Source organism: Drosophila subobscura, chromosome U (assembly GCF_008121235.1).
Source record: "Drosophila subobscura isolate 14011-0131.10 chromosome U, UCBerk_Dsub_1.0, whole genome shotgun sequence".
NCBI lineage: Eukaryota > Metazoa > Arthropoda > Insecta > Diptera > Drosophilidae > Drosophila > Drosophila subobscura.
The window spans coordinates 4090617-4118376 of record NC_048534.1 but is presented as its reverse complement, the minus strand read 5'-3'; the positions used below and the strand labels follow the sequence as shown (position 1 = coordinate 4118376).

The 27760-nt window shown below is 40.8% G+C and overlaps 4 protein-coding genes and 1 long non-coding RNA gene across 5 annotated transcripts; all 5 read right to left on the bottom strand.

Moving 5' to 3' along the window:
• Positions 1-193: 193 nt before the first annotated feature.
• Positions 194-1327, bottom strand: LOC117901090 (BTB/POZ domain-containing protein 9-like). Its single transcript, XM_034811717.1, has one exon. The coding sequence runs from the start codon at positions 1325-1327 to the stop codon at positions 194-196; it is 1134 nt and encodes a 377-aa protein (XP_034667608.1).
• Positions 1328-4101: 2774 nt separating this feature from the next.
• LOC117901188 lies at positions 4102-4462 on the bottom strand. Its single transcript, XR_004649309.1, has 2 exons — positions 4356-4462; positions 4102-4287 (listed from the first exon to the last, which is right to left on the bottom strand). It is a non-coding gene; the product is annotated as an uncharacterized LOC117901188 (long non-coding RNA).
• A 484-nt stretch (positions 4463-4946) lies between these two features.
• On the bottom strand, positions 4947-5985 carry LOC117900641 (fibrous sheath CABYR-binding protein-like). The gene is made up of 2 exons (XM_034811072.1): positions 5888-5985; positions 4947-5828 (listed from the first exon to the last, which is right to left on the bottom strand). The coding sequence occupies exons 1-2, from the start codon at positions 5922-5924 to the stop codon at positions 5017-5019; spliced, it is 849 nt and encodes a 282-aa protein (XP_034666963.1). The 5' UTR covers positions 5925-5985; the 3' UTR covers positions 4947-5016.
• An 841-nt stretch (positions 5986-6826) lies between these two features.
• LOC117900797 lies at positions 6827-7638 on the bottom strand. Its single transcript, XM_034811279.1, has 2 exons — positions 7578-7638; positions 6827-7517 (listed from the first exon to the last, which is right to left on the bottom strand). Exons 1-2 carry the CDS (start codon positions 7609-7611, stop codon positions 6943-6945), a joined length of 609 nt encoding a protein of 202 aa, XP_034667170.1. The 5' UTR covers positions 7612-7638; the 3' UTR covers positions 6827-6942.
• A 14523-nt stretch (positions 7639-22161) lies between these two features.
• LOC117902648 lies at positions 22162-23325 on the bottom strand. The gene has a single exon (XM_034814173.1). The coding sequence runs from the start codon at positions 23287-23289 to the stop codon at positions 22183-22185; it is 1107 nt and encodes a 368-aa protein (XP_034670064.1). The 5' UTR covers positions 23290-23325; the 3' UTR covers positions 22162-22182.
• Positions 23326-27760: the final 4435 nt, after the last annotated feature.

The following is a 27760-nucleotide window of genomic DNA, read 5'->3' as shown; positions in this document are numbered from 1 at the left end:
CACCGGACAATTATCAAGATCCATCTACAAACAAATGATTTAAATCATAAACAATATTGAACAACCCCAAGCCAACAGAGACTATTTTGTTCATTTTGCGGGCATTTGCGTATTTGTATCTGTCAGATAAGACTTGTCCACTTCCTGTGCAGCTGTTGAATTGACGAACAAATGGGGGGAGGGAACAGTTTCATTAAAGCTTTGTCGTGTGCTTTGCTTGCAACTCGAAATATGCCAACAAATCTTTGCGCTCATTTTCGGGATTCACTATCCGTATAAAGCGCACGAGTCGTTCCGCAAAGTAGACATTCATCCAGCCCTCGGGCCAAGGCATTCCACCTGGTATTATCCTGCTCACACAATCCCAACGTTGCTGGTCACAGGAGACCTGCACATCATAGCAGATCTCCACAGATTTTATACGTTCGATAAGGCTGACACAATTTATTCTGTAAAAGTGCCTCAAATCGATCATTTGCTCGTCGTGGCTGCCACGTGTACGCCGTAAGAAATACTTGTCATAGGCCACATCCTTCTCTGGCCACAAGGTGGCGAGGTAGGGCTCAGTTCTGGGAGGTTTTTCCGCTTCTATGTGGCCTGAGGAGCTCCCCACGTAAAGTTCTTCCTCACTGGTGAGTGGCAAACCAAGCAACGAAAAGAGCGATTGAATATTCTCCTGAGGATTTTGGCGACTCCATTCGCAGATAAGCCTAAAGATGACATCTTCTGATGCTAAAAAGGTGTCGCGATTAAGGACTTCCACCAGTGTCGCCTTGGACACCTGTAGGAAGGATTCCTCTCTAATCAGCTCGGCTGCCATACGGTCCATGAACTGAAAGCATTCTTCAGCCAGCTCCTCCAGATTATTGCACCGCGCTGCCTCCAGCACCGTGAACACGTTGTTGAGGTGCAGACTCTGCTCAAGACGTTTGTTCAACTCCATTTCTACCTCCCGCAATCCATACAGGTGGGCCACAGCCAACACATTGACAATGGAAGCCAAAGACAGTGTGCAGATTGACAGCGTGCCCGTGTAGATATATCCCAAAATCACTTTGAAAGGCGCCAATGCCACATATAGCGTTATCTGATGATCCTTTGGCATTGAGCCGTAGAGCAGATCACGAAAAAAGTCACTCCGTGCTGACAAAATCACACAGTGGGCGGGAATCCGCTGATCCTCAACCAATAACCAAACATCCGCAAAGACTTCGCTGAGGCGGCGTCGACCCATATCCTCCATGAATCTATCACCCAAGTGAATGTCTTCGATGTGCACCTCGCTGGGGCAGCACTGATTCTTGCCAGAGTTCGATGTGGAGCTCATTTTTTGTGCGACTCTGATTTGTGTGTAATTTTCGGTTTATATTTCGTATGGGCTTAGGTTTAAATTTGAGCTGGAAAACAATGCAAAGTTGATGCTGCTGTTCCTTTACTCGTTCTTCCATTCCAATTAAAGCCATGACAAACAAGTCTTTGCTCATTTTGCATGCTTCTTCCTTTGTTCTTTGTAGAAACATTTTCTTGGTGGGCGTTTGTCTCGTGGCTAAAAAAAAGGCTGATGATATCCCAAAGAAATGTCTTGCCTGCTTGTGTCTGTATTTTTGTCTTTTTTTTGGTTGGCTGTTTGTGGCTTTGTCGTGTGCCGCAAATATAAATATCATGAGTATTTTAGTGTGTGGCTTGGCTCTTTTTATGGAATTTATTTTTGGTATAATTTCATATTTGATTACGTGACAAATTTGCAGAATGAGACGTCAAAATTACAAGTATACATATGTACATATATTTCTCAGAAATGTTTGTCAGAACAAACTCTCTGACAAAGGATTATGTAAATACGATTAAAGTAATTGAAGGATTGATCATATTTAAGCCTCAACTTTACACGCTTTTACTCTCTGCAAATATGATTTGGTTTGTTAGCATTTTTTGTAGCTACAAAACCCCACTCGAAGCAGCATCAAGCATAATATTTTCTTCACACATTCCACATTCCATGGGCTTTGCTATCGTTTTCAAATGACACCCGGCAATAAAACTAATAAAATGTGTTGAGTTAACAAAATGAAGTCCATAAATTACCAGACGTTTCGGAAACTCAAGCAGCGAGATGCACAGACGATTTCCGACCAAAAACTGAAAGTATGCATAAATCTGTCAAACGAAACGCTTTCAAGCAGTGCGACGGCAGCATATTTGGTCCATTTAAAACTCATGAAACGCGACACTTTTACCTTGCCAACGGAATTCCAGTTAAGGTTCGTTCAATCCCATAGACCCGACAAGAAAACCCTTCACAAATTAGAGCAATCCCTCTAAACTAAAACTAAGATCCCAACAGGTAGCCCAAGCAGCAGGCAGGTAGATATCTGTCTACAAATTGCGTCAGCAAGGCGCCCTGGTCTTGGCCCAGTTTATTACGGATTCCATAATTTAGAAAGTAGATCTAGATCTAGATTCCAGACGAATTTCTATGAGTTAGAATTAGGGCTAGGACGCCGGGTGGCTGGAAGGGTTAAAGTGGAAGAGATGCGCTCAGAAAAAGTTGAAGATTTTTAAATATTTCAAAATAATTTTCAATGGCTGAGATGCACAGTAGGAAGTAGATACCTTTCCGCAGCAGCATGGTATTTCTGAGCATTAGAGTCTCATTTCTTTCTATTTTACAGTTTACAATAGATCATCGAAGAAATACTAAGAAATTCACAAATTTATCCATCCATAAATAAAAATCTTGAGGAAACAAAGGCTTTCCTACAACCAAAGAATCTAGAAGGAAACACTTCTTTGGCAATTTATTTAGATTTAAAAAATCAAAATCTGTTTCCCTGCAGCATTTTTTTAATGTGCCACTCTCGTACCCATCTTATACTTCATCCGAGCAGCAGCTCTTTTGCTCATTTTTCCAGGTTGACGTTTGGTCTTTTTTGCACTGGTTATCTGTTGATATACAGACTCCACATTACCCTCTACCTTGGTGACAATCATCTGCTTCGAAATGGCGACAGAGACACCGCTGATCCTTGGTTCAGCTATACACAATCGACAGAGGCAAATGGTGCCTAAATAAATAAAGTCAGCAGCTGTGCAACTTAATCGAAGGAATCATAAGGACTTACAGCCAAATAAGAGCCACAAAGTGAAGTTCATGGTGGAGAGTTCGGTACCAAACTGTGTATAAATGAAAAGAATCAGATGCCACTACGAATAACTATAACGAATGAGCGTTAATTTGAATTAGTTTCGTTTGAAATCTAACACACTTGAATTTAGGGTAATTTTAAAATTTCCTATGACATATGTAAGTTTGTAGCAAAATATCGGCAAAATGGCTCAAATAGATCTAGATTCCATTCGAGTCTCATCTCTTTCTATTGTACAGTTCATAATAGATCATCGAAGAAATACTAAGAAACGCACAAATTGATCCATCCATAAATAAATATCTCGAGGAAACAAAGGCTTTCCTACAACCAAAGAATCTAGAATAAAACACTTCTTTGGCAATGTTTTAAACTCACTGCAGCATTTTTTTAACGCGCCACTCCCGTATCCATCTTATACTTCATACGAGAAGCAGCTCTTTTGCTCATTTTTACAGGTTGTCGTTTGGTCTTTTTTGTACGGGTTATCTGTTGATGTACAGAATCCACATTATCCTCTACCTCGGTGATAACAGTCCTTGGCTTTCCATTAATCATTTGCTTCGAAATGGTGACAGAGCGAGCGCTGATCCTTGGTTCAGCTATACTCAATCGACAGAGCCAAATGGTGCCTAAATAAATAAAGTCAGCAGTGCAACTTAATCAAAGGAATCATAAGGACTTACAGCAAAATAAGAGCCACAAAGTGTAGTTCATGGTGGAGAGCTCGGTACCAAACTGTGTACAAATGAATGGAATTAAATGCCACTACGAATGACCACAACGAATGAGCGTTAATTTCAATAAGTTCCGTTTTAAACCTAACTTACTTGAATTTTTTTTTAATTTCTTATGACTCATAAGTTTGTAGCAAAATATCCGTGAAAAGTGTCCTGGTAATTCCTGCGTTAATGCAAGTTTTAGCGGTATTTTCTATGCATCTAGTATATTTATTTTTTATTTTGCATTATTTATTAAGTAGATAAATTTCCACATATTAACAGTGCACTTTAAGTACAAATATGTTTGGATTCTATAAGGTTTTATTACCCTATTGTCTGCTTGGCTTTGTCGAGTAAGCCTCCAACTATTGGAATCTTTTCAATTATGGCAACATTGCAGTGCCAGAGACAAATGCTTCCTTAAAAATAAATAGAAGAAAGTCAGAACAAAAAGAAAGAGCTTATACGACGTGTTTTAAAGACTTACAGCAAAGGAAGAGCAGTGAAGTGTAGTTCATGGTGGAAAGTTCTGTTTCAAACTGTGGAGATAACTCTTCAATTAACATTCGACTTTGCAATAGCGAAACGAATGGATTTATCTAGAAGTTAATCTATCCTTAAATCAGGCATGTTACTTGAAGGCTTTTAAAGACTTTTGCGACAGCCAATATTGTAGAAGGAATCCAAGGAAAAATGTCTTGGTTGAGGCTACGTTCTCAAGGTGTTTTATCACAATTTTTATACCCTGAACGCGATGAGTAAATAGGGTATATTGTATTTGTGTGGAACAGTGGGTGTACATATGTCACGCAGAGAAGGAATATGATCAGTATCAATAGCCGAGTCGATAAAGCCGTGTCTGTCTGTCCGTCTGTCTATCCGTCCGTATGTCCATCCGTCCGTCTTGTTGAGCGCCTGGATCTCAGAGACTATAAATGTCACTAAAATCAACATTTTTGCATTTCAGAGCTTAATATATCCCATTCAGCTTTTAGCTGAATCAATCAGCTTTTCAGATAAACAAAGTTCTTTACAACCAGATCTAAGATACTTAAGATATGTGAAAAAAGCTTAAAAATTGATTCAAGCTCAAGGATTATATTTATTCATGCCAAGGCATAGAGTGGGAAAAAAAAATAGAAATGGTTTTAATTGGTGCCTTCTCTGCGTGAAAGTCTCCTCCATAGCGAGTTCGTGACTATCCTTAACTCCCTATCAATTGTCACACGTAAGGTCTTGAGCAGCCGAAGATATCTGTTTGTAAACTCACGGCCCATGGTGCTGGGGAGACTCTCCCTATCGAGCTCTTCGCTTTTACTATCCTTGCACTTTTCTCGCTGTTGTTCAGCCTTTTTCAGCTCCAGTGTCGCGTCATACAACTTAAGATTTGCAGCTTCCAACTGCTGGGTCAAATTCTTATTTTCCTGTATGGACAGTGCGTATTTTTTACGCATCTCTGGTATCTTTTTGTCAAGCCTTTGGATGCCCTCTTCCGTATATTTCTCTCTGGTTGTCCAATATCTTTCCAGAACGATCAGGTCATGTGGTCTTCGCGTTATCCCTTGTTGAGACAGAGGCGGCCATCTTACAACAGAGTTTCCCTGTAAATGCCAATTGCCTGGGATAAGAGATCTTTTTGATACCATCTCGGGAATATCTTCTACTGGGGGATTTGCCGTCTCTGATTGTTCTGCCTTTGGGGATTTTGGTTCCTTTGGTGCATCTGCCTCTGGAGACTTTGAGGCCTTTGCTTCATCAGACTTTTGGAGCTTTCCCGCCTCTTTATCATCTGCCTTTGGTTCCTTTGCCTCTGGTTCATCAGCCTTTGGAGAAGCTGGCTCTACAATTTGTGGTGCTTTTGCCTTTGGGGACAATATTGCACCGCTTCGTTCGGATGGCTCTAATATTTGTGGAGCTTTTGCCTTTGGTGGTTCCCTTCCTGCCACGTTGCCCCACAAAACTATTCAAAATAAGTATTTTATAGTTCAATCAACACTTTTTCTCTTCAACTAAACTTACGCAATGCTGCGGTGAATACAAACAAAACAGATCTCATCTCGACGCAGGCGTTCCTTAAACTGCAGAATTGCCATGGGAAGTCTCTTCTTTATGTTACGGATTGCCTGGAGAATCTGTACAACGCTTTGCAATTTGCTTCGTTTGACATTTACTTTGAGTTATATAATTTTTTCACATCGTTGTGCAATTATTCAAGGCCATACTTCGCTAATTCGATCAAAATTTACTCAAAAAGAGTTATATTTTCCTTAAAAAAAAGTATTACATAGTTTGAAGCAATTTTAAGCATTTTCTAAGTATTTTCTGGCATTGCAGTTTTAGTTTTTTATACCCGGTACTCGAAGAATAAATAGTGTATATATGAATGGGTATGGATATGTACATATATATTCTTGATCAGCATCAACAGCCGAGTCGATATAGCCATTTCTGCTTGTCCGTCTGTCCGTCCTTATGAGCGCCTAGTACTTAGAGACCATACGAGATAGGGCAACTACGTTTTGCATCCAGACAGTATGCTCACATTGTTACAAGTGTATTTCAAAATTTCGGCCCGCCCCCGCAATGGGCAAAAATCTGGTGTATCCACAATTTTGAAGATAACAACACCGTTTATTGTTACTCATACTCTCTCACTCGCAGGCTCTGCCTCGTGCACTGTGCGGCTTTGCGGGAGCGGGCGACGTAAACGGGCGCCTTGGTGTGACAAGTGATGTAGATGTTCCCCTCTAAAATTATTCCGATAATCCATCCTCAGCTAAGGATTGGTCAACTTTCCATCAAGGAAACTAACGCAGGGCCAAACCTCTTTTTTAAGGTTTTAGATCGGATCATGTATAATCCCTCAGCAGACATCTAAAGATCTTTTCCACTTTTGGAACTTTTGAAAGTTTATATTATGCAAGAAAACATCTAAAACCCACTTTTAAATCTAAATGTTCTCCATTGAAAAGTTATATTTAGATACATTTTGCAGACATATTTTTTGTCTAGTAGCTTCGTATTTAACTTGGAAAATGTTAAGGGTGGCTGGGCCATGAGGGAATGAAGTGGCTCTAAGGTCTCCAGTAGGGATTATCCCGATCCATGCCTCTGTTTGGCCTCCAGTTAGGATTATAAGGGACTCTATTAATACCCAGACGTATACCTCTGTTGGGTCTCCAATTCGGATTATGTGGAACTGCAACCAAACCAGGGCGTATACGTCTGATCGGTTGCCAATTGCGGTCAAGTTGGTAGCTTGGTTTTGGTTCTCTGTTGGCTGGCTGATCCGGTGGACATTCACGTTTGGCTTCCAATAATTTTTCACGTATTTCGGCCAACTGTTTAGCGGCCATTTCCAGTGCCACCTGATTTTTGGCTATCTCTTTGTCTACCGTTTCCTGATCCAATTGTATCTGCTGGCTCAGTGCAAAATACATTTTGAGTTCAGGTTGCAAATTTTTGAATCCCTCCTTTGCTCGATCCAACCTGCGCTGATATTCAATTTCTCTGAGAGCCTTTCCCTCCTCTCGCAAAGCCAAAATCCTTCGAGGGTTAGCCACATTCATACCAAGAGCAAACTGTTCCGGATTATACGTTCGTTGTGAGATGTTATTGGGTGAAGCTGACACTCCAATCACCAAAACAACTTTAAAAATAAATTAGTTTTCATATTTTCTAGTAGTATTTCTTAGTAGAATTTACTTACAAGCACCCAGCAGACAAACAATGTTTTTTTTCATACTAACAGTTTCGCTGTTTTTATTGCCAAGAACCCCTCACTTTATATAGAATAAAACCCGCCTCACGTCAGCTCCCAGTTTAGAATCAGTTTTACTGTGAAATATCATTTCGATATGGGTTTTTTATATAATATATATAAGTTCATATACAAACATGTGCATATAAATCTGTGTAAATATATAAGACTTTCAACGGATGTATTATTAATTTAGTTTCTGGTCTGCTTGACATTGCATGAGAATTATTTATTATAAATAAATGTACTACTTAAAAAGTCTGTTAAATATATGCTCAAATTCGAATTCTTTGGCGGGGTCAAAATTCTTTAAGTCTTGTTGCACATTCATTGGATCAAACGGAATGGCAAGAGGCTTGAGGGACGCTGAAGAGCCCACTGCTATACACCAAGTAACTTCAGAGAAAAATAGTTAAGATTTCTATATATTTAATAGGTTCCCAGTAAACAATACTTACAAACAACCAAAAGATCAATAAAGAATTGTACAGAGACGGAACCCCCCGTTAGTTCTGCACAACATTCGCAGTGAAACATCATTTTGATATGGATTTTATGGATAATCTTTGGGAACCTAGAGACAAAGACACACTCGTGATATTTCACTCCACAAGATTTTCGCGAATAATTAAGATCACAACAGATTTAATGTGCACTTCGCAACCAAAATTAATGTGAGAACTCCTCCGAGAGATCTGAGTACAAATCTGCCATTGTCTGCCAAGCGAAAGTAAAACCGCAGCCACTGAGAGAGAGATCGGAGACATCCGTTTTCGTTTCATCAGTTTCATACTCTTGTACTGTAGAATGTGAAACAATCAACATTTTAGAGTCGGTCGCCCCCGGGATATGCAAATTAAGACTTGCGCCTGCGCACGCGTCAAAATTGGTTTCGGAATTGAGTGTGGGCTGGCAGCTGGCCCCTTCCCCTCGCCATTATATGTATGTGGGCGATTGGTCAGTCTTCCAGCCTTTATGGGTAGGTGTCTTGTCTTTTCTTAATTATTGAATTTACTACCAAATTATGCGCAAGTTTACTCGCATTTTGCGTGGTGTCTGAAACAGATCTACGTACGAGTATGCCCCAAAAAGTAGTTTACTACCAAAACAAATGTGAGCTGGAATATTGATAGACAAAATATTGGAATTTTGGTTGCATTTAAGTCTCAATTTTCATTTGGTTGACCTAATGTTACCTTAGCTTAATATATATACTTGATCAGCATCAATTGCCGAGTCGATATAGCTAGGTCTGTCTGTCCGCGCCTAGTACTCAGAGACCATAAGAGCTACAACCCCCTTAGTTTTCATTCAGACTGCTGTGTCATGACACTGTTACACAGTTACGCAAATATCTTATATATAATTCTCCTTCCTCAAAATCGAAATAGTTTTCTTCGGGTTTTTCTTAGCTTTCTCCCCACCCCTTCGCTTTCCGATTGATGTTCTTGCATAAGTTCGAAGACAATATCTCATCTGTCAGCGTATTTCCCACACACAGAGATTGAGGAGACAATGTCTTATTCCCTCATTTTGATTGCTTTATTATGATTATGATGATGATACTCTCTAGCTATCTCTCTCAATCTCTCACTCTCTCTATTCATCTCCATTTCTCTCTATGTTGGTTCCGTGACGCTCTTCTGCTGCTTTCCGCTGCTGCAGTTTTCGGTTTCAATTTCCCATGGCTACTCCCTGCCTGCTGCCAGCATGTGTTTTATTATATGATTTTCAACGCTTCGCTGGGTGAAGGGGTGCAGGGGTACAGGGGGAGCTGGGCACAAGCTTTCATTTGCGTTCGGGGGAAAATGACCCACTTCCGGATTAGCATGGACCACTTTTACTGTCGTTACAAACGTAGGAAAAAGGGCCCCCAGAATCAGATCTCGCTGTAGTGCAGAGAGGAGTCCAAAGCGGAGACTGAAGAGTGGAGAGTGGAAGGTGGAGAGTGCTGTGGGGGCTAATGATGCTGTCCCACTCCTCACATCCGCTGAATACAACAATTGTCCGTCTGTTGCATGTTTGTTGCATTTAGTTGTAATTTATTTGCCATACTCTCCCTAGAATGTGGGACTGGAAAAACAACAGAACGGAAGCAAATATTTTCCGGTGGAAGTCTGAAAATAAAAAGGGGTAGGGGATCCACCAAGAGACTCCCGACTCCAACATCATTCTATGATGATGCATTGATTGATTGCAGGGGCAGCTGCCCAAGTATCGTGCTAATGGATCCCGCAGAACCAAACCCAAAGCGAGCGAGCGAGCGACGGCATGCCAATCGAATGGCCTTAAACGACTTGGCAGCCTCTTTACTCCCCTCTCTTGTGCTTCGCATTTTGTCGGCTTTTGCTTAAAGGCCATAAAATACCAAACGATGCCGACTTCAATCGAACTGTGTACAAAAGAATCCGCACAACACAATCAATCGACTAAAGGGCCAAAGTCGATGCCAGAGCTGATGCCAAAGTCGATGCTGAAGCCAGAGCAAATTGCCAGCTAATTTTGACGCAAGGAATGCCAAGAATCGCGCAACTGCTGGGCCCGACAAAAGGAAGCTGCAACTTCCGACCCAAAAGAGGACAAGTGAATGCCGCACCTGAGGGTCTACTGCTGCTGGGGCTTGACCCCACTCTACGGTTGACTCTTCACACCACAGAAAATCATCGGGGTGCCATGATTGCCTATACGCAGACAGAGGCACAGCAGCAACCGTCAGGCTAATTACTGCTGATGGGGGGGGAAAAAACAAATCAAAGCGGAAATTGTTTATTAAACTAATCCCCAAAATGCTAGTTCTATGCTATGGTGTGGATAATGTTGTTTTAATTGAGTTCTGTGTGGCATGCGATGCGATGCGTGTTCGAAATTTGTGGATTAGACGACATAATAATCGGGCGGCTGTCAATGAAAACAGGAAGAAGCCTAACAAGATGGGAAAACTAAAGAGCCGCAAATCTGGGGTAAAGAGAGAAGTTCATTTGAAAGTAAGGAAGTTCTTGAAAGGTTTTTGAGAGGAGAGAAGTTAATTTGAAAGCAAGGAAGTGGAAAGAGAAGTGTAAGGGGAAGTGCAAAGGAATTGAAAGGGATGTGTGTGGTGTGAGTTGCTTGATAAGCTGTGGGAAAAGCTCACATTTTGGCAATCGTTCTACATACATAGCACTTTAATGGTGACAATCCCATGAAGAGCATTCCACTATAATCGTTTACCATTCACTTTTATATGCATTTGTATGTTTTGTAAGTGTTGCAATGTCTCTACACATACTAGTATTAGTTTATACAAGAGTTATTAATTCTTTCACAATTTTTCATAGTTTTTTTTCATAGATTTCTCAACAGTTTTGTGTCGTTTATGTATTAACGTATTACAATTATTTTAACATTATGTATTATGTTCAATTTTTAGTCTCTTGCTCGACTAACTCTATCACTTCCACCAGAACTGGGGCTATCTCGCGTTCCTTTAGTTCCTTTCCATCACAACTGTGCCCCACTAGGCAGCTGGCCTTTCATATTAAGAAATAAACTGCATGCACACCCAATTTCAAAGCTATAACACGGATACATGCGAGTACATATAGCACCTCTAGATATGTACCATATGTCATTGCAGTCGAATTGAATTGCAAAACAATTTCAAATCATCCATGGACTGCACAGAGCACCATAGAGGGAGTGGAGGGAGGTGACAACACCCTGCATCCCACTTCATCTTCTGGCAGCAGGCGGACAGACAGACAGACTCTCATCTGTGGCCCATTGTGGTAATGCAATTGCCAGTCGCTGCACAGCTAGAGACAATCGCTTGACAATTGCTTGAGTGTCTCATGGATACTCACAATTGTGTCAACGTTGCACTTTTTAGCTTTAGTTTGCTGTTTTTTTCTTTCTCACATTACAGGCACGAGATGTGAGTGAGTGCGCGAGCTGAGCGACTGGTAACTGAATAGCAGAGAGGCAGGCAGATATGCGCACACGTTGCAGCCAACTTGTTGCCTTGCTTTCTACTGCACTGCCCCACCGGCAGCAGCAATTTGCAACTTTCCACATGCCACCAAGTATCATTCACACACTCGTGTAAGTATCTCTTAGATGCTACTTGTATATGTAGAGCTGGGGAGGTTAATGTGAAAATGTTGATGTTACGCTTGATTTTTTATTCAACGATTTATGTGTCATTGTTTTGGCATCTGAAATTACCAGCACACCAACAGACTCACTCTCGTGGTCGATTGTTGTACTCACTCCGTATCTGTATCTGGTAATATTATGTTGATAACTTTCCCTATGTGTATCTCTTGGGTGCTCTCCCACCGCCAAGTGCGTGGCAAGCGGAAGTCGATTTCATATCTTGATCTCTGCCTATCTGCCCCTGCCACATGATGTAATGATAGTGGGTGCTCCCCCTTCTTCATTAACCATATTAATGGAAAGAAAATGAAAGTTTTCTCGCCACCTGAATGGCGGCAATCATCATTAGGGGGCATCGAGCACCCCAAATGCGGTTCCAAATTGAAAACTAAATGCATATAAAAAGATTCAAACATTCCTCACGCCTTTTTATGGGCATATCCAATCTGTAGTTTTTTTTGGTTTGCGGATTACAAGGTAGTAAACGACTCTTGGCCATTTGAGGATTTTTTTAAAGATCTGTTTGGGTCTCTGTAAAAGTCGCGTATTTTACGCTGGATATTATGTGTAATTTTCCTCAATTAAAGACCAACCAGACACCTACAATAATTTTGGCGGGGGAGGGGCTACTGGTTGGCCCACTCAATCAACGATCGTTTGGATCGCCCACTTGATGACCCTGTTTTGGCGACTCTTGATAGCTCCCACACTTGAGTTGCCACATGCTGACAGCGGTAAAGTGTAGCTTTCAGAGGAACTGAAAGATCAAAGAAGTCAAGGGAAGTATTTAGTTTAATTCTGACGGGTTTTAGTTGATATTTTGAAATGTTTTGAGGCTGATTGTCTCCTACGATCGGGTCGGACTGCTTTTAGGCTTAATAACATATTTTAAGAGTTATAAATCCATAGTGCCATGCCATTAAATTTATTAATGCTTTGGTATCTTAACGTCCTTAAGATGATTCTGGCGCTATTTGGGGATAAGAATTTTAAAGTCGTGCAGTCTAGGGATAATATGCTTGCATTCTCGCTTTAGTATTTCAAGGCATGCTTTCTCCCACAATCGATTCTGTCTGGGTTGAAGCATATTTTTTTTCATTAGTTGTTATTTCGAAGAACTTAAAATATTAACAATTACTTGACAAGAGAATTAATACATTTTTCTTGAACATAGTTAATAATTTATGACTTGTGGCTTACTGAGTAATTTTTGTCGTTGATCTCTCATATATGTATCCGTGAACTTATCTAATCTTTCGTTATCAATCTGCCACAACATTTGCCAGTTATATTCTCCATAATTTCCAAAGGTCACGTACCCATATTCCTGAACTAAGCTGACATTACATATAAGAACACAATTCCATCGATGCTGCTCACTTTTTGGGGGCAGCTTAGTGCGGCCCACATTCTGCCACAAATACTGAGTGAAATTGAGTAGCTTTAAAAATATAAAAAAACCCAAGTCAAGCATTGGTGTAGGTCGTTGTCTGGCAGCACAAGTCAGGGAACAACGTCATCAATTTTGATGCCATTTATGGGGCAGACTTCCCAACAGATGGCTCCATAAGAGCAAGAAAAAATCATCTTTTGTTTTTTATGGAACGTCCGCCCGCACATGGATGACCTAAGCTGCCGCTGCTGCCGTTTTATATTTCTTTTTGCGCTGCGTCTTATATAACGAAACGATCCCCCTGACAGCTGATACATCACACAGAGCACCTCCTCCTCGTAACTGCAGCGCTGGTTCTTGGCCGAGTTTGGTGGATTTTCGTTTTGGTTTTTGGCTTTTTGTTGGCCGCTAATTAATGGGAAGCAGCAGCGCCGCGACAGGTTGGCGCGTGGCAAAACTTTTCTCTTGACAAAAAAGGCGCCTAAAATCTTGTAGGCTGATTGCATATCTTGTGGATGTGTCTGTCGGCTCTTTTTTGGTTGCACTTTTCAGCGTGGGTCGCTGGCCTGGAAAAACAGCCTCAAAACCCGTGAGAGCGTTGGCGGAAAAACAACTTTAAGCCTAACAACAAACTACACAAATTCATTCATTGAAAGTTGACTGTGTAGATTTTTGTTGAATGAAATGGTTGGTTTTTTAGTGAATGGATCGATCTCGCAGCTTGTGGCTGTTTTAATTGTACAAATCCATGGCCTAAAGGTGTTTATGGGCAAACAGCATTTGCATATCAATCGAAGCTAAAGAATCAGAATGCAGAGAGAGAGGTTCTCAAGAGGAAGTCTCTGCATAATATCCAACATTAAAAAGATATTCTCTGTCTAAATTATTGGTTTATTTTATTGGTTTTAGGGATTAACATATTTTAAATAGAGATTTCTCTAACAACTTCAAACTCCATTCAAGCGCTCCACTTGGCATAAATCAAATAGCCAATTATTAAAACCCCTACAGTGGGCACATAAGTACTTCAATTTTTTTGAGGTCAACGAACAACACAAAGTTTTTCCATCCATCAATCATCAAAAGACTGAAAATTGCGTACTACGCCCAAACCCCAAGAGAGAGAGACAAAAACTGAAGGCCGAATGTCCGTAGCTGAAGCCCCAGATATTGTCACCAGATCGAAGTTTGGTAACCAGAAATTCATTAGCCTTAGGGCGGGCCACTGTCCACTCCACTGCGCAGAGGCGACCCCCTCTAGGGGAATGGTATGGGGGGAGGGGCTCGGGCGAGGATTCGCTTCGCTTTTGAATCAACAAACCATAAAACGCACTTAACCCAATGTGTACTTCAGCTTCAGAGCTTCAAAAAGCAGACCAGTTTCGACAATAAACGAGAAGGGGCGTGTGAGACGCTTCTTACGCGTCACAACTTTTATACCCGGCACTCAGTAGTACATCTGCAACTTAGCGGCTATTTGTCAAATTTTACATTTTTTCTTCATCTGTCATCTACATCAACAACACTACTCACTTTGACACACTTTGAAGAGTCAGGGCAGAGTCGCGGCAGAGGCAGCGGCAGATACGTGTCAGGGGCAGAGGCCATAAACTGCGCGAAGCAGAGTGTGAATGAGAGAATGTGTAAAACACATATAAGCTGCGGAACGGGGTGGGTTTGGCCACTGCTAATTTATTTCTTCATTGTGGCTATAATAATGAAACAATAATGACCCAATTTGGTGATCTGACAGATATGGTCATTGCCTACGGAATGGCGTTTTTAGTTTTCTGTTATCTTCAAAATTGTAGATTTGGGAGGTTTTCGCCTATTTGCATGGGCGGAAGGGGGTGGGGCTCATTTTTGAAATACACTGGTTTCAGTGTGAGCATACAGCAGTCTGGATGCAAAATTTGGTATCTCTAGCTCTTATAGTCTCTGAGAACTAGCCGACAAACAAGACGGACGGACGGACGGACGGACGGACAGACAGACATGGCTCAATCGACTCGGCTATTGATGCTGATCAAGAATATATATACTTTATGGGGTCGCAAACGTTTCCTTCTGTGCTTTACATACAACCGTTATTCGCACAAATACAATATACCCTATTTACTCTTCGAGTACCGGGTATAAAAAACATGAAAAGAAATATGAAAACTATAGGGGAGTAGGAGCTTGAGATGCCCTTCCTCCGTTTCCATGCTAGATGTGGGATTTGTTTCAATTAACTTTTTGAGGCGTGTGTTGAAAATATTAACACATAATCTGCTAACTTTTGGTTCCTCTGAAAATCCTATTTCTTACAGATTGTTCCCTTGTTAGCTGTATGAAATAGTAATCGTATTTAGACATGCATTTTCTGATCTATGAAAAAGGAATACTTATATGTACATGTGTACATACATATATGTATGATATATTTATCCGATCTTGATCCTGAGCTGTGTTACTTTGGTATTAGTAAGTATTAAAATGTATTACATTTCTTATTAATAATCAGAAATGTAAGCGATTTTCAACATAGAGCTCATTCTAAAGCGAATACATTTATAGATGAAAAAAGATTGAAAGAAATTGGTAGGTACAAAGATATCAAGAAAAAAGATTCCCAAATTGAACGAAATAGATATTGTAAAATAAATTAACGGATTCCTTGAAACTGATTACATGTGTATGATTAAAAAACAATTCAAAGGTATTTGAACTCTTCTGTGCCTATTTTGATAAGGAATCTCTTACACCACTTTCTTCTCGGCATTGCAAACATCTTTAAAAACTTATAGTACCCTCAACCGAAGAAAGAGTAGAGAAAAATCTGTAGCTACTGGGCACTCGGTCGTCAGGGAGCTGACCAAACAAATTGAACGACTGGAACCACACTGTCCCTTTGCTGCCATATCCATACCCCTTTCCCAGCACCTACTCTGCTCTCTCCATTGAGCACTCCCCCTGCCTTACTTCCTTCATTGAACACCACCCAGCCATCGCTACATACCTCCCTCCCTCCCTCCTGCTGTTACTTCTGTTGCGCTCTTTGTGCCGCCTCAATTGAAAACTCAGCAACTTTTCAAAACAATTTTTGTGTGTGCTGCCACCAAAGAAGAAGTGGAGGAAAGAGTGCGCAGGGTGCAGTAGCAGCAGGGCGCACCGAAGACAGAGGGCAAAACCTGAGGCAGTTTTTCAGTGCACAAACGAGCAAGGGAGCAGCGAGTGGGGGGGACAGGCTACCAGCGAGACAGTGGGCCACTGGATATGTGTATGTGGATGTGGATCGGTGAGGGCGCCGTCGTGGTTATTGTGTGGTGCCGGCCGGCAATTGTTTTGTTCAGATCAAAAAGCGCTGATTAAAGCAAGTCGAGCGAACGAGCGAACGAATCAGCGGCTTGGCGGCAGCAACAGCGCAATATGCACTTTCAATTCTGGTTATTGTTGTCATCAATGTTGTTCGGTTGTTTGGGTGTTTCGGTCTTTTAGCTAGGGTACCACAGTAGGGTATGATGATTACATAAATGGCATAGGCAAATGATGAGCCAAGGCTGATTCTAGATCCATTAATTTAGTTTTAAAAATTTTAATTCAATAAAATGATTTTTTTATATGTTAAGTTTTTTTTAAGCATTCGAAACTCTTTAAATATTGTTCGGAAGCTTGATGCTAAGACAAGCTTTTGTTCAATTACCTAATACTAAACCCTTAATTTAAGTTGTAAAAATTGACTTTTTATTAAAATTGATTAATTTAAAGGATAATATACAGTTTTTTTAATCTACAAAAAATAATGAACGAGTACTTCCTACTGTGGCTTCAGCTCTTTGTTTTTATTTTTGATGGTTGTAAAATTGTTCTAACAATTTTTGGACAGTTGGCTCTAGGACAAGTTGCTGTGTCAGGGTTCTAAAAGGTCGAGCTATTAATTCACTTAATAATAAAGTATGTTAAATTATTATACATAACAACATTTCATATTCTGTTTTGCAATTGCCAAAATAGTTTGTTGCTTCATTTTTTCTTTTCAGCAAAATCAAACATGTTTCAATTCATTTAAAAGCCTTAAAATATTGCATTTTTTTAACTAGCAAGGGTATGTCCTATGTCTGCACCTACGTACATAAGTTCTACTCCCTCCCTCTATTTCCACTTCTCATCTTTTGGTTTTTGGATTTGGGTTAAGCGCTCCAGCAATCGCCAAGTCATGCGTGGACACACACCAAAAGCTGCGTCCAAAAAAGAGGTTTTGCTTTTGTTTTGTTTTTGTTTTGTTTGGTTGCCCTGGCGACTCGTTGAAAGATCAACGCAAGCTGCCTGTAGCACGTTGCATGTAGCAGTTGCAGTTCTTCTAGCGGTTCTATACCGCCCCACCCCCCCTTGCCCTAAAGATTAATGACTGACCAAAAATGGTATGGAATTTTAATTTGATTTGTGGTTTCGTTTCGTTTCAGTTCTGGTTTCGGTTTCGGTTTCGCCTTAGTTCAATGAGCATCGCATCGGAGCATCGACTGTGGTGCTTCATTAGGCGTGAATTCTGTGCAGAGAGGAGTGAAGTGGATAGCCGTAACGCCCCAGACCCATTCCTAAGTAGTTAATATAGGGGTAACCGCGAAGAGTACTATGAGAGCCATCTTTTATGTCTCTTATATTAAATAATTATAGGGCCCCAAAGGGTCTAACGTTAACCCCAGGAATGTTATTTTTAGTTACAACAAAAGCTGGTGGAGCAAGAAAACTTGGAATAAAAATAAAAGAACTGGAATTTTCGAGGTAAATGAAAGAAGTGTTAAATTCTCAGATTAATAAAAGATAACTTATATTCTCGAATGAAATTAAAGAAAACCTCGATTCTCGAAATTCTCTCCGAATTAATTTATTTATTACAGCTTCACTTATGAAGAGAGGTTTGAGGTTATTTTTTAAAGAATTAATAACTAGATTTTTAGAGCACTTCAGTCCTAATTCATCCGATAATATTTGTAGGGATTGAATACATTTTAATATCTCCTTCAAAGTATTCCAATTTCATTTTATGGTTTGCAATTTCAGTTGATCTCTGTTACCATTTTCAATTGAAATTCTTTGACTGTGAAAAGAATTCCACTAGCATGTACCTTCCTTTGACTTCGCTCTTGGGGCCAAGAGTTCTTTTTTAGTCTTTCTTTCCACAACCCCATAAGATTGACACACTTCAAAGTTCAATTGTTGCCAAGATACCTCCCAGCCCCCTCCCACGTTGCCATAGAAAACGCTTCCTCCTTCCTCTTTTTTTCCAACCAAAGAAAATCAGTGCAATGGCAACGTTTTTTGTTCTCTCCCTCCCGACCGAGTTGCATGTTTTTCGTTCCGCCATTCAAACTCAATTAACCAAATGGGAGAGTCGTTCACCTTTATTGCTCCTCTGTTGTTGCACGCTGTTCCAGCGTTTCGTTTGTCCCGCTGTTGGCCCTCTGTCGCACCTCCATTTTCCCTCTTTGGCCCACCGTTGCATCTCCTTTTGCACCTCGTTTCGCCATGGTCTGCCATCGCTGTTGTTTCCCTATGGATTGGGAACACAATAGTCCAGCAAGAGCTTCCAGACGACCGACACCCACAGCTTGAGAGACACCCAAACTCGAAACTCCACTGCACTCCACTTTGGAAGCCCGAACGAGCGAACGCTTTGTGTTCCAAGAGGCAACTGCTGAACGCCACTCTTGGGGGGCAGCAGGCAGGGGCACGGGCTGCCTTCTCTGGGGAAGTGCTGGGGCGCTGTGCAATTGCAAAAGGAGACGACCATCTGGACACGCTTGGGCACACTCCTCCAGCAGTGGTCTATAGTGCCATGAGAGGCTCCATCCACACTGCCACTCCACCAGCAGTTCCACTGTTCTCTGAAAGTCAAACTGTTTACCCACGCCTTCGTCTCTGTCGTCGTCGTCGTCGTCGTCGTCTATCTGTCAGCCAAGGCCAATGAACCGCCCAGAGGCCCAGAGTACGAGGAGTACATGTACTCCAAATAATCCACAGCCAACATCCAACGCATTTACCCCCCACACACACACACACACACACACAACAGACTTTGGCCCGACATTTAGCTGATATTTTTTGAGGCCAAGAACTTCGCCGCTCTGTGGCCAGGTTTTTGGCCATGAAAAACGGCTTTTTACGTCATCGAAAAGATTGGATGAAAACAAAATCTGGAGAAGGAAAAACCTCAGTGCCACGCCAACGGAAGCCATTAGAAGTGGCTGCCACAGAGGCCATGGAGCGGAGTCTGCAGCGGCACATGGGACTTGTTCTGTGGAGTAGAAAAGCGAGGAGCGGGTGGCTCTGCTGTGTGTGCTCGGCATTCCAAGCAATTAATAATAATTTCCGCTGCTTTCAAACAAAAAGCAGAGTTTTTTCCACTCCGCTGTATTCATGTCTCTATTTGTCTGAAGAAGCCACCAAAGAAAGAAAGAAATCTAGACTCTAGAACAAAAACAAGCAAGCAAAATCCTATTTTTTTTGGCGGCAAGTTGCAGTTTTGTTGTTTTTGGTTTTCATCATTATTGGTAGCAAGTTGTCGGTTTTTTAAAAGCAAGTTCTTAGTAATTGTGTTGGTTTCTCTGCTATGTTATTTGATATGTTGCTATTTTTTATTTGTTTTAAAAAGGGTAAGAGGCATTAGTCTATGGACAGAAATATTGCTTTGGATTTATAAAATGTACAAAAATGGATATTGAATTTAGAGGAGTTTTTAATGCCATTTTCATTTGAAATGTTGCTCATTTTTGTAAACAAAAAGCAACAGATGGCAGTAGATCTGGGAACAGGAAATATTGCTTTGAATTTGTCTCTAAAAACTACCCAAAAATTAAAGCTGGTTTCAATAAAAAGACCATACATGACATTTGGGCCTGGGTCTGTCATTGGAACTTATTCTAATTTGTGTAATTAAAGCTGCATTTAAAAAAATGTATTTGTAAATGTAAATTGTTTTCTATGAATAATATCGTTCAAGAATGTCCCAGCACTCCCCCAAAATGTGCACAAATATTCTGTTGCACAATAGATATTCACTCTCTTTCAACATGGCATAAAACTCATCAGCATTCATTTACGAGTTATCACAAAATATGTCCCAACACTCCATGCATTGTGACAGATTTCCCCATAGCTACAAGCGAAAAAACAGTCATAACCATTGCATAAATATCATTTAGATAATCTTTACCACCTCCATTCTGTATCAAAGTCTAGATCGTGGGCTATCTTATCGTTTGAACTGTGACCCAACCGTCTGTCTCTGACTCTGTCTGCCGGCGGTTGCTACTGGAAATTTGTGTTGCTATTTTTCAGTGCATTTTCAGACAAAATGTTTGTTTATTTTGACACGTATTGGAGCTCGGCTCTTGTTAGTAAATAAATTTCCGTAAATGCTTCTTAGGGTTTGCTGTGTATGCCCTTTTTTGGGGTATTATTTATAGGCAAACGACTGTCGGCTACTGTCTGCTGCGATCTGTTTGTAATTTGTTTATGGCAACTGTTGCCTCGATTAGATGTCGGCGCTGACAGCCTCGATGAAGTCTCTTTTGAAGGCGCAACAACGAGAGGCAACATGTGTGGCAGCGGCGGCAATTCTCATTTGTATTTGTTGTTGTTTATTATGCCACGACAAACAGTTGCAAGAACTGCCTGCTGGCTGTTGGCTGGCTGTCGACTGTCTGCCCTAATGATTTTGACCCTGAACGAATTTTCAAGTGGTTTCGGTGGCCTGGTTGCATGCCCCGTTGTAAAAGTTGTAAACATGTCCATCCCAAAGACCATCCATGCCACAACGACTGAGTTATAAATTCGTTGCCCAGTTGTTGGGGGATGTCTTTCTCCCTCACCCTTCCTCTCCTTCTTTGGTGCCTGCCCCACGTCATAGATGTCGCACTTCCCCCTTTCTTTCTTCTTTCTTTCTGGGGTGCCGCAGAAGTTGAAATTGCTTGACAGATGACTGATGAGACTTTTGCTGGATTGATGGATGAGCTGAGCCCACACCAAACGCCTCACCACACACACACACACACACACACACACACAGCAAAAGACAAAATCTATATATACAATCGATTAAACAGTCGATCTAAATGAAAGCAAACAAAAAAGGTGTTGCCTTACACAACACTTTGAAGTGGAGCCGCCAAATTGGAGTTGGAGAAGAGGGAAGAGAAATTATTATGTCTGAACGTTGATATGCAATGAATGCACCATGCGACACCAAGCCGAAGCCAGTCCTCCCGTCCTCCCGTCCAACCGACCGAGGGACGCTGCCGGTCGCAAACATGCGCAAATTAGAGCTAAACACAACTAAAAGGCTAAACAAGCATAATTAACAAAATAGAAATTAACAAAACAAAAATAAAGCGGTACTTAGTCTGTTCTTAGTCATACATACATGTGAATGAATATGTATGTATGTTTGTAACTGTATGCAACATATCCACAGAATGAGTACCGCGATTTTAAAGTTTGTGACACGTACGAATGGTCTCACAAACGTCCCTACTTGCTTTATTTTTGTTTTGTTAATTTTTATTTTGTTAATTACCTACATATTCATTCATATGAACATATGTATGTATGTAACCTTAGTATGATACTTCGCATTTTACATTTTACATTTTTTCTACATCTACATTGTATGCATTCATCACTTCTCACACCAGCACGCCCTTTTAGCTCGCCCTCTCCCCCAGAGCCGCACACTGCATAAGCCAAAGGCAATGATTTCCACGAATATTTTATAGAATTTTCAAATGAAAATAGAAAAAACAAGGGGAAAAAAATGTCAGAGAATATTGTCCCCATTTTGCTTAGTTTTTGCTAAAGATTTGTATTTGATAAATGAAAATGATGCATAAAAAGTAGCATCGTTTATAGATAAAGATACAAAACATAGTTAAAGATACAAGACAGAGAAGTTTAAAGAAGTGTGAAAATAATAAAAATCCAAAATAGATATACATAAAAAAAGAAAAACAGAAATAAAATCCTTTCCGAAACTCCAACTCCATCTCCCATTTAGTCACTAAAGATGACCGTCTCTGCCCCAAGAGTGGCATCCAGGTTGGCCCAACCCAAGGCAGTGGCCACCAATTGTTGGATCTGTCGCAGCGGCACACCCACCTTCACCAGTTGCTCAGTCAAGCCGTTGTACTCCTTCAAGGAGCGCACATCCCGGAGCAGCTGACGGAACTCCAGGCTGCGGATGAGACGCACAGCACTGGAGAGCTCTGCATCCGAGGCGTACATTCGCAAGTATAGATCCCTGAGAGCAGTGCGCGGCAGGACATCACGCACATCCTGCAGCAGGCCGCGTATGCCCTTGCGACGATTCGGCAACGGGGTGGTGGGTGCTTCGGTGGTGTGAATATTGAGGAATACTCGCACATAATCAAAGTAGTAGGCGGGATCCAGCTTCAGGCGACGACAAATGTAGTCCTGCAGCGCCTGATGCTGCTTGGTGGCACGCAAAAGTGTCACAAGCTCCTTGAAAGCTTTGCTCTTTAGCAGATCAAGGAGCTGCTTGACTTGAGGATCGTCCAGGGCATTGGCAAAGATGTTGCGCAGCTCGGCAGCAGGCAAAAGTGGTCGTGCCACGCGTATGAGATTGGTGAGTCCACGTTGGGCAGTACTGGGACACTCTTTGGTGTCACGATTGGTCAGTAGATCCTCCAGGGGCGTGGAGAGATAGCTGGTGGTGGTTGGGATCACAGTGGGGCTACTATTTGAGGGTGAAACTTCACTGTTGGCTGTAGAGGATACTTTTACGGTGGTTGTGGTGGGAATGTCAGGAATGTCCTTATCTGCGCTTGGAACTGAAGGATCCTTGTTGGCATCATCTCCCACTTGTCGTCTCGACCTTGCAATATCCCTAACTAAGTCCTGCTCCTGCCACACGGGCATCCAATTGATCTTCTGTGCTGCCATCACATTCTGCTCATCCGCCGAAGGTGCTGCCAGCTCCATTAGCACCGCGGAGTTGGCAGGAAAATTCACAAAATCAATGGGCGTCGTGTCCACAATAATCTCCTCCTCAGACGAGAACTGCTCCTCCAATGATGTTTCTCCTGCCACCAGTAGCAGCAGCAGAGAGCCTGCGAGAAGATAACACAGTAGCCGATACATGTTGGAATCAATTCGATGGAGAACTGTGCTTAAGCCACAATAAAATTTCACATTTTATAGCCCCACCGAGATGAGAGCACCACCTTGGCCCGTTCTTTATCTTTTTTGGACTGTTGAATCAACGAATCTGAATATTTGCTTAACTTTTTGACAGACAAACACAAGGAATGAATCGTCAACACAAGAACAAGTCGCAGAAGAGCCAAAGAAGAGTCGAAAGGGAGAGCAAACAGTGAGAAAAAAGTGGAACGACCTTGAAGAAAGCTCATCAATCTTTCATATTGTTTCCACCCAACGTCATCATCGCCATTGCCATCATCAAATTGCATCGTAAATCTCACTTTCCGCCTCCACCCCCGCCATCAAAATAATCGCAAATTCATGTTTTCTGTCAGGGACTTCGATGGTTTTTATGGCAGGAGAAACGCTTCCTTAAGGTCCATAAAAAGCATCTACAATGGCACAAAACAATAGCAGAAACAATAATCCATTGAATATCTATTGCTGATAATTTGTTTGTGGCAATTTTCACTTGTTTTTGTGGGATTTGTAAGTAAATCTTTTTGATGGCTTTTCACCGTTTCGCCTGCTTCTTGTATTCATTATGTTAAAGACCTTATGGATTTATCAACTCTGGGATTCGGTTGCTTAAAATTTGCATTATTTATGGCTGAAACGTTTCAAGGATCAACAGTTGACGGTAAGCAGGGACTTTTTCCAGGGTTTATGCGGTGGTAAATAAAAGATAAAGTGACTGAAATTTTTAACCTAAGCTTTATAATTACTTCTACCAATTAGGGTGACATTTTTTTGTAATATTCTTGGAGAAGTTTCTTAAATTTCCAACATTTTTCAACTGAAAAGGAATAGATAAGAAAGATATGTAGTTTCAAAGTTGTTAAACAAAATATAAATGTCACAAACATATAACTTAAGTATTGGAAAATTATTGAAAAATATATTATCTGATTGTTTTCTAAAGTTATTAGCAAATGTTCTACAGATCCAAAGGTTGGAAATATTTTAAAGCTCTAAGAAACCTGTTCGTAATCTCTGCAGCTATTTTTTTAATTTATATTTTTATAATAAATATTTTCTACTCATTTAAGGAAGTTTCACATATTTCTGAATATATATTTTTGATGTATCAATTTTTAAATATTTATACTTGCATATATTCATAATATTTTATATAAACTCCCCTTAAAAACTTCCCTCCAATCTGAAATCAAATTATTTACATCATTTTCCTGTATTCCCTGCACGCATAAACCTTCTAAGTACCACAAAGCTCTCCCCTGGCCATAATGGAGACCATTCCCATCAATCTGAGGGCCCGTAGAGATTTTTGTAGACATCTTTTATACGGCCAAGAGATACCCAAGATACCCAAGCACAGCAAAACAAGTTAGTTGCCATATATAAAATCCTTTATAACCCATAAAAATCTTCACCAAAACACAATCAAATGAAATTTTATGTAAATCCACGGAAAGTAGGGTCTCCCTCGTGGAAGGGAGCGACACCCAAAACGAAGGATAAAGTGTCTGGCAGCTGCACCTCTCCTCTCTGTCTCACTCTTTAAGGCCTTCCCCAATGAATATTCATGTTAAAAGGGGGGATGGATTTAAGGAAATTCTTGAGGGGCGGTGGCCCTAAGCTCATCCCTAAGACATGTCAATTTCAATACGAAAAATGTTTTGTTCATTGTCAACATCAGCACTAGAGAAAACCCAGAGGAAAAGAAAGAAAATTCAGAGCAAAATGAGAGCAGAATTTAGGGAAAAAGGAACCAAAATGTAGGATAAAAAGAAACCAAAATTTTGGGGGAAAAGAAGAGTAAAATTCAGAGGAAAAAAGATACCAAAATGCAGTGGAAAATGAGACCAAAATTCGAAGGAAAGGAGAACAAAATTCAGAAAAAAATCAGTGCAAAAAGCAACAAACATTCACTGTAAAAATAAAACTTATTCCGGTCTAAGCAAAAAAATAAAAAGGGGGGACAGACCCTCGGTCTAATGAGTCCCACATGGAATGTTGCTGTGTGCAAATGATTTTTGAGCTGACGCTTTTACACTTTTCTCCCCAAAAAAAGAAGATAAGGAAAGAACGGAAGGAAGGTGGGAAAAGGAAAAATGGTTGGCCGAAAAACAACTGAAAACATCAAGAGGGAGAGTGGCAAGAAAATAAAAGAATATTCATTACATTTCGAATGGCAGGGTAAGATCTTGCCACTCATTTCCCGTTCTTTGCTGGCAGCCCCCTACACATTGTTGCCACCCCCTACCTTTGTTGCCGCACCCCTACCTATGTTGCTACCCCCTCCATGAGGCGGCAGCATTCCTCTCTTATGCATCCCCTAGACGACCCTTCGAAAGCCGAATTTAACCCCTTCTTGGAGTGCCTAAAATATGGTTTCAATTGTTTGTCAGTTGTTCGGGCGGCCTGGCGCCTATTTATAGCTGGGAAAACGAAAAATCCATTAGAATATTGCCGCAGACACGTGCCCCTACCCTGCTTCCACCCAACCCCCGTTCCACAGGTGTGGCAGACACAAAAGTACGCAAAAGCGAGGGGTGAGATGTGGAATGCCAAGCCCCAAAAGCATTGCCACATAAAGAAGCATTAAGAGAATTTAGTCTTGCAACTTAGGCAGTCATCCACACACACCTTTCGTGGGGATTGTGGATTGGGGTTTGCGGCGGGGAGGGGTCAAAGGCGTGACTGTACTGCACACGCCATGACCACCCGCTTCCGAATGGGGTCGAAGGTTTAAGAGGGGCCAAAAGCTGGGGGCCAACGCCCAAAGAGCAAACTATTTTTGCCAGACAGACAGGACACACAACGAACAGCGTAAATCAACCCCCTGGACACCAGACAGAGGTCATGAATATTTATTTTGACACGCCTTCAGACATGTCGGAGATAACCAGAACTTAATTGATTCAAAAAATGTAATTTAATCTGAAATTGTAATGGCCAAAAATGGGCAGCAAAATTGACTCAATTTGGGACAGGGAAATGCGTAAAATATATTCCAAATCCTCTCTCCCAACACTGTGCAAATCCCATTTAGCTGTTGATTTAAGTGAGTAATAGTCTGATTTTCTGTTGTTGTGGCCAACAATTAGAACGAGTCTAACGACTCGTATGCAAATGCAAATGCAAATGCAAATACAAATATTAATAACCCCCCACAAATGTGTGAACCCAATAATCAAATTCAATTTGTTCAACTCCAAGAGACACATACTCGTACATTTATACTCGCATGTTCTGGGGCTTTCTGGCGGATCAGCAGCCGCACACAAGCACCAAGAAATTCAATAAGATTGAATTGATTCGCTCTAAAGGAAAAGGATGAAGGCTAAAAGCGCCACACAAAAGTGTCCATAATGTTTGGCCAAAGAAATTGTCTGCTTAATAGTTTGGAATTTCTTTAGTGTCTCTCTCTCTCTCTCTCTCTCTCTCTTGTGTGGTGTGGATTTGGCCATATCTGGTTTTACGGTCTGAGTGAAATAAGCAATTTATTTGTGGACTTTAAGTGTGGCTTAAACATAATGAATTTATCAATAGAAGTGAGATTTGAGGGGTTTCTGCTGCCGATTATGGTAGGAACTTATTTGTTTGTGGTTTTCGAACTATGTGAGGGTTTTACCGACATGAATAGAGCCATGAACCCTTTTTTCGAACAAGAAGTATATATATATATATATATATGCAATATATATTTATATTTAAATATGTGTGTATAGCAATATACATATATTGAGCAATATATCTGAATGTTTTCCTATTTATAATCAATTAACTAAGTACATAAAATAGGAATGCTTGAAATTATCTAAGAATATGCTTCTTAAACTTGTTAATTGAGTATTTCATTCCTTTTGTAGCAGCAAATTAATTCTCATTAAACAATTAGAACTACTCCGAGTCGGCTTGGGAGTCACATTCCAGTTGGACCTTGTTTGCCAATTATGCAAATTACATGAACATAAATGTGTTTAATTATTATGCTAAATTATGTTCGGCTAAGACGATTGTAGACCATGGATAAGTAAGCTGCAGGAAGCCCTAAGTGTCTGAAAGGGAAGTGGGCATGAGGGATGCGGATTCGCTGTCTGTTGCCACCATTCAAGGATTCTACAACACACCTTTAAAAGCTGCTCGGCTTAAAGCGACTGCCATTTGATAGAATTAAATTGGGATTTAAACATTCAATTGAACATTTGATAGAAGATAGACTAACGGAAGATTGGTTCCTTTCAGCTTACAGATGGCAATAGACAAATTTAAGGACACAAAAGAGCTACTGAAGCTCTTTGATTGGTTTCATTGGACTTTAGAAGGAATTTACCTTTCTTAAGTGACTAACTAATATATTATTGAATCAAATATTTCCTTGAGTTATATAATTTACATGTAAATGTATAATTTATGTATGTGTATAATTAAGTGAAATAAAGTT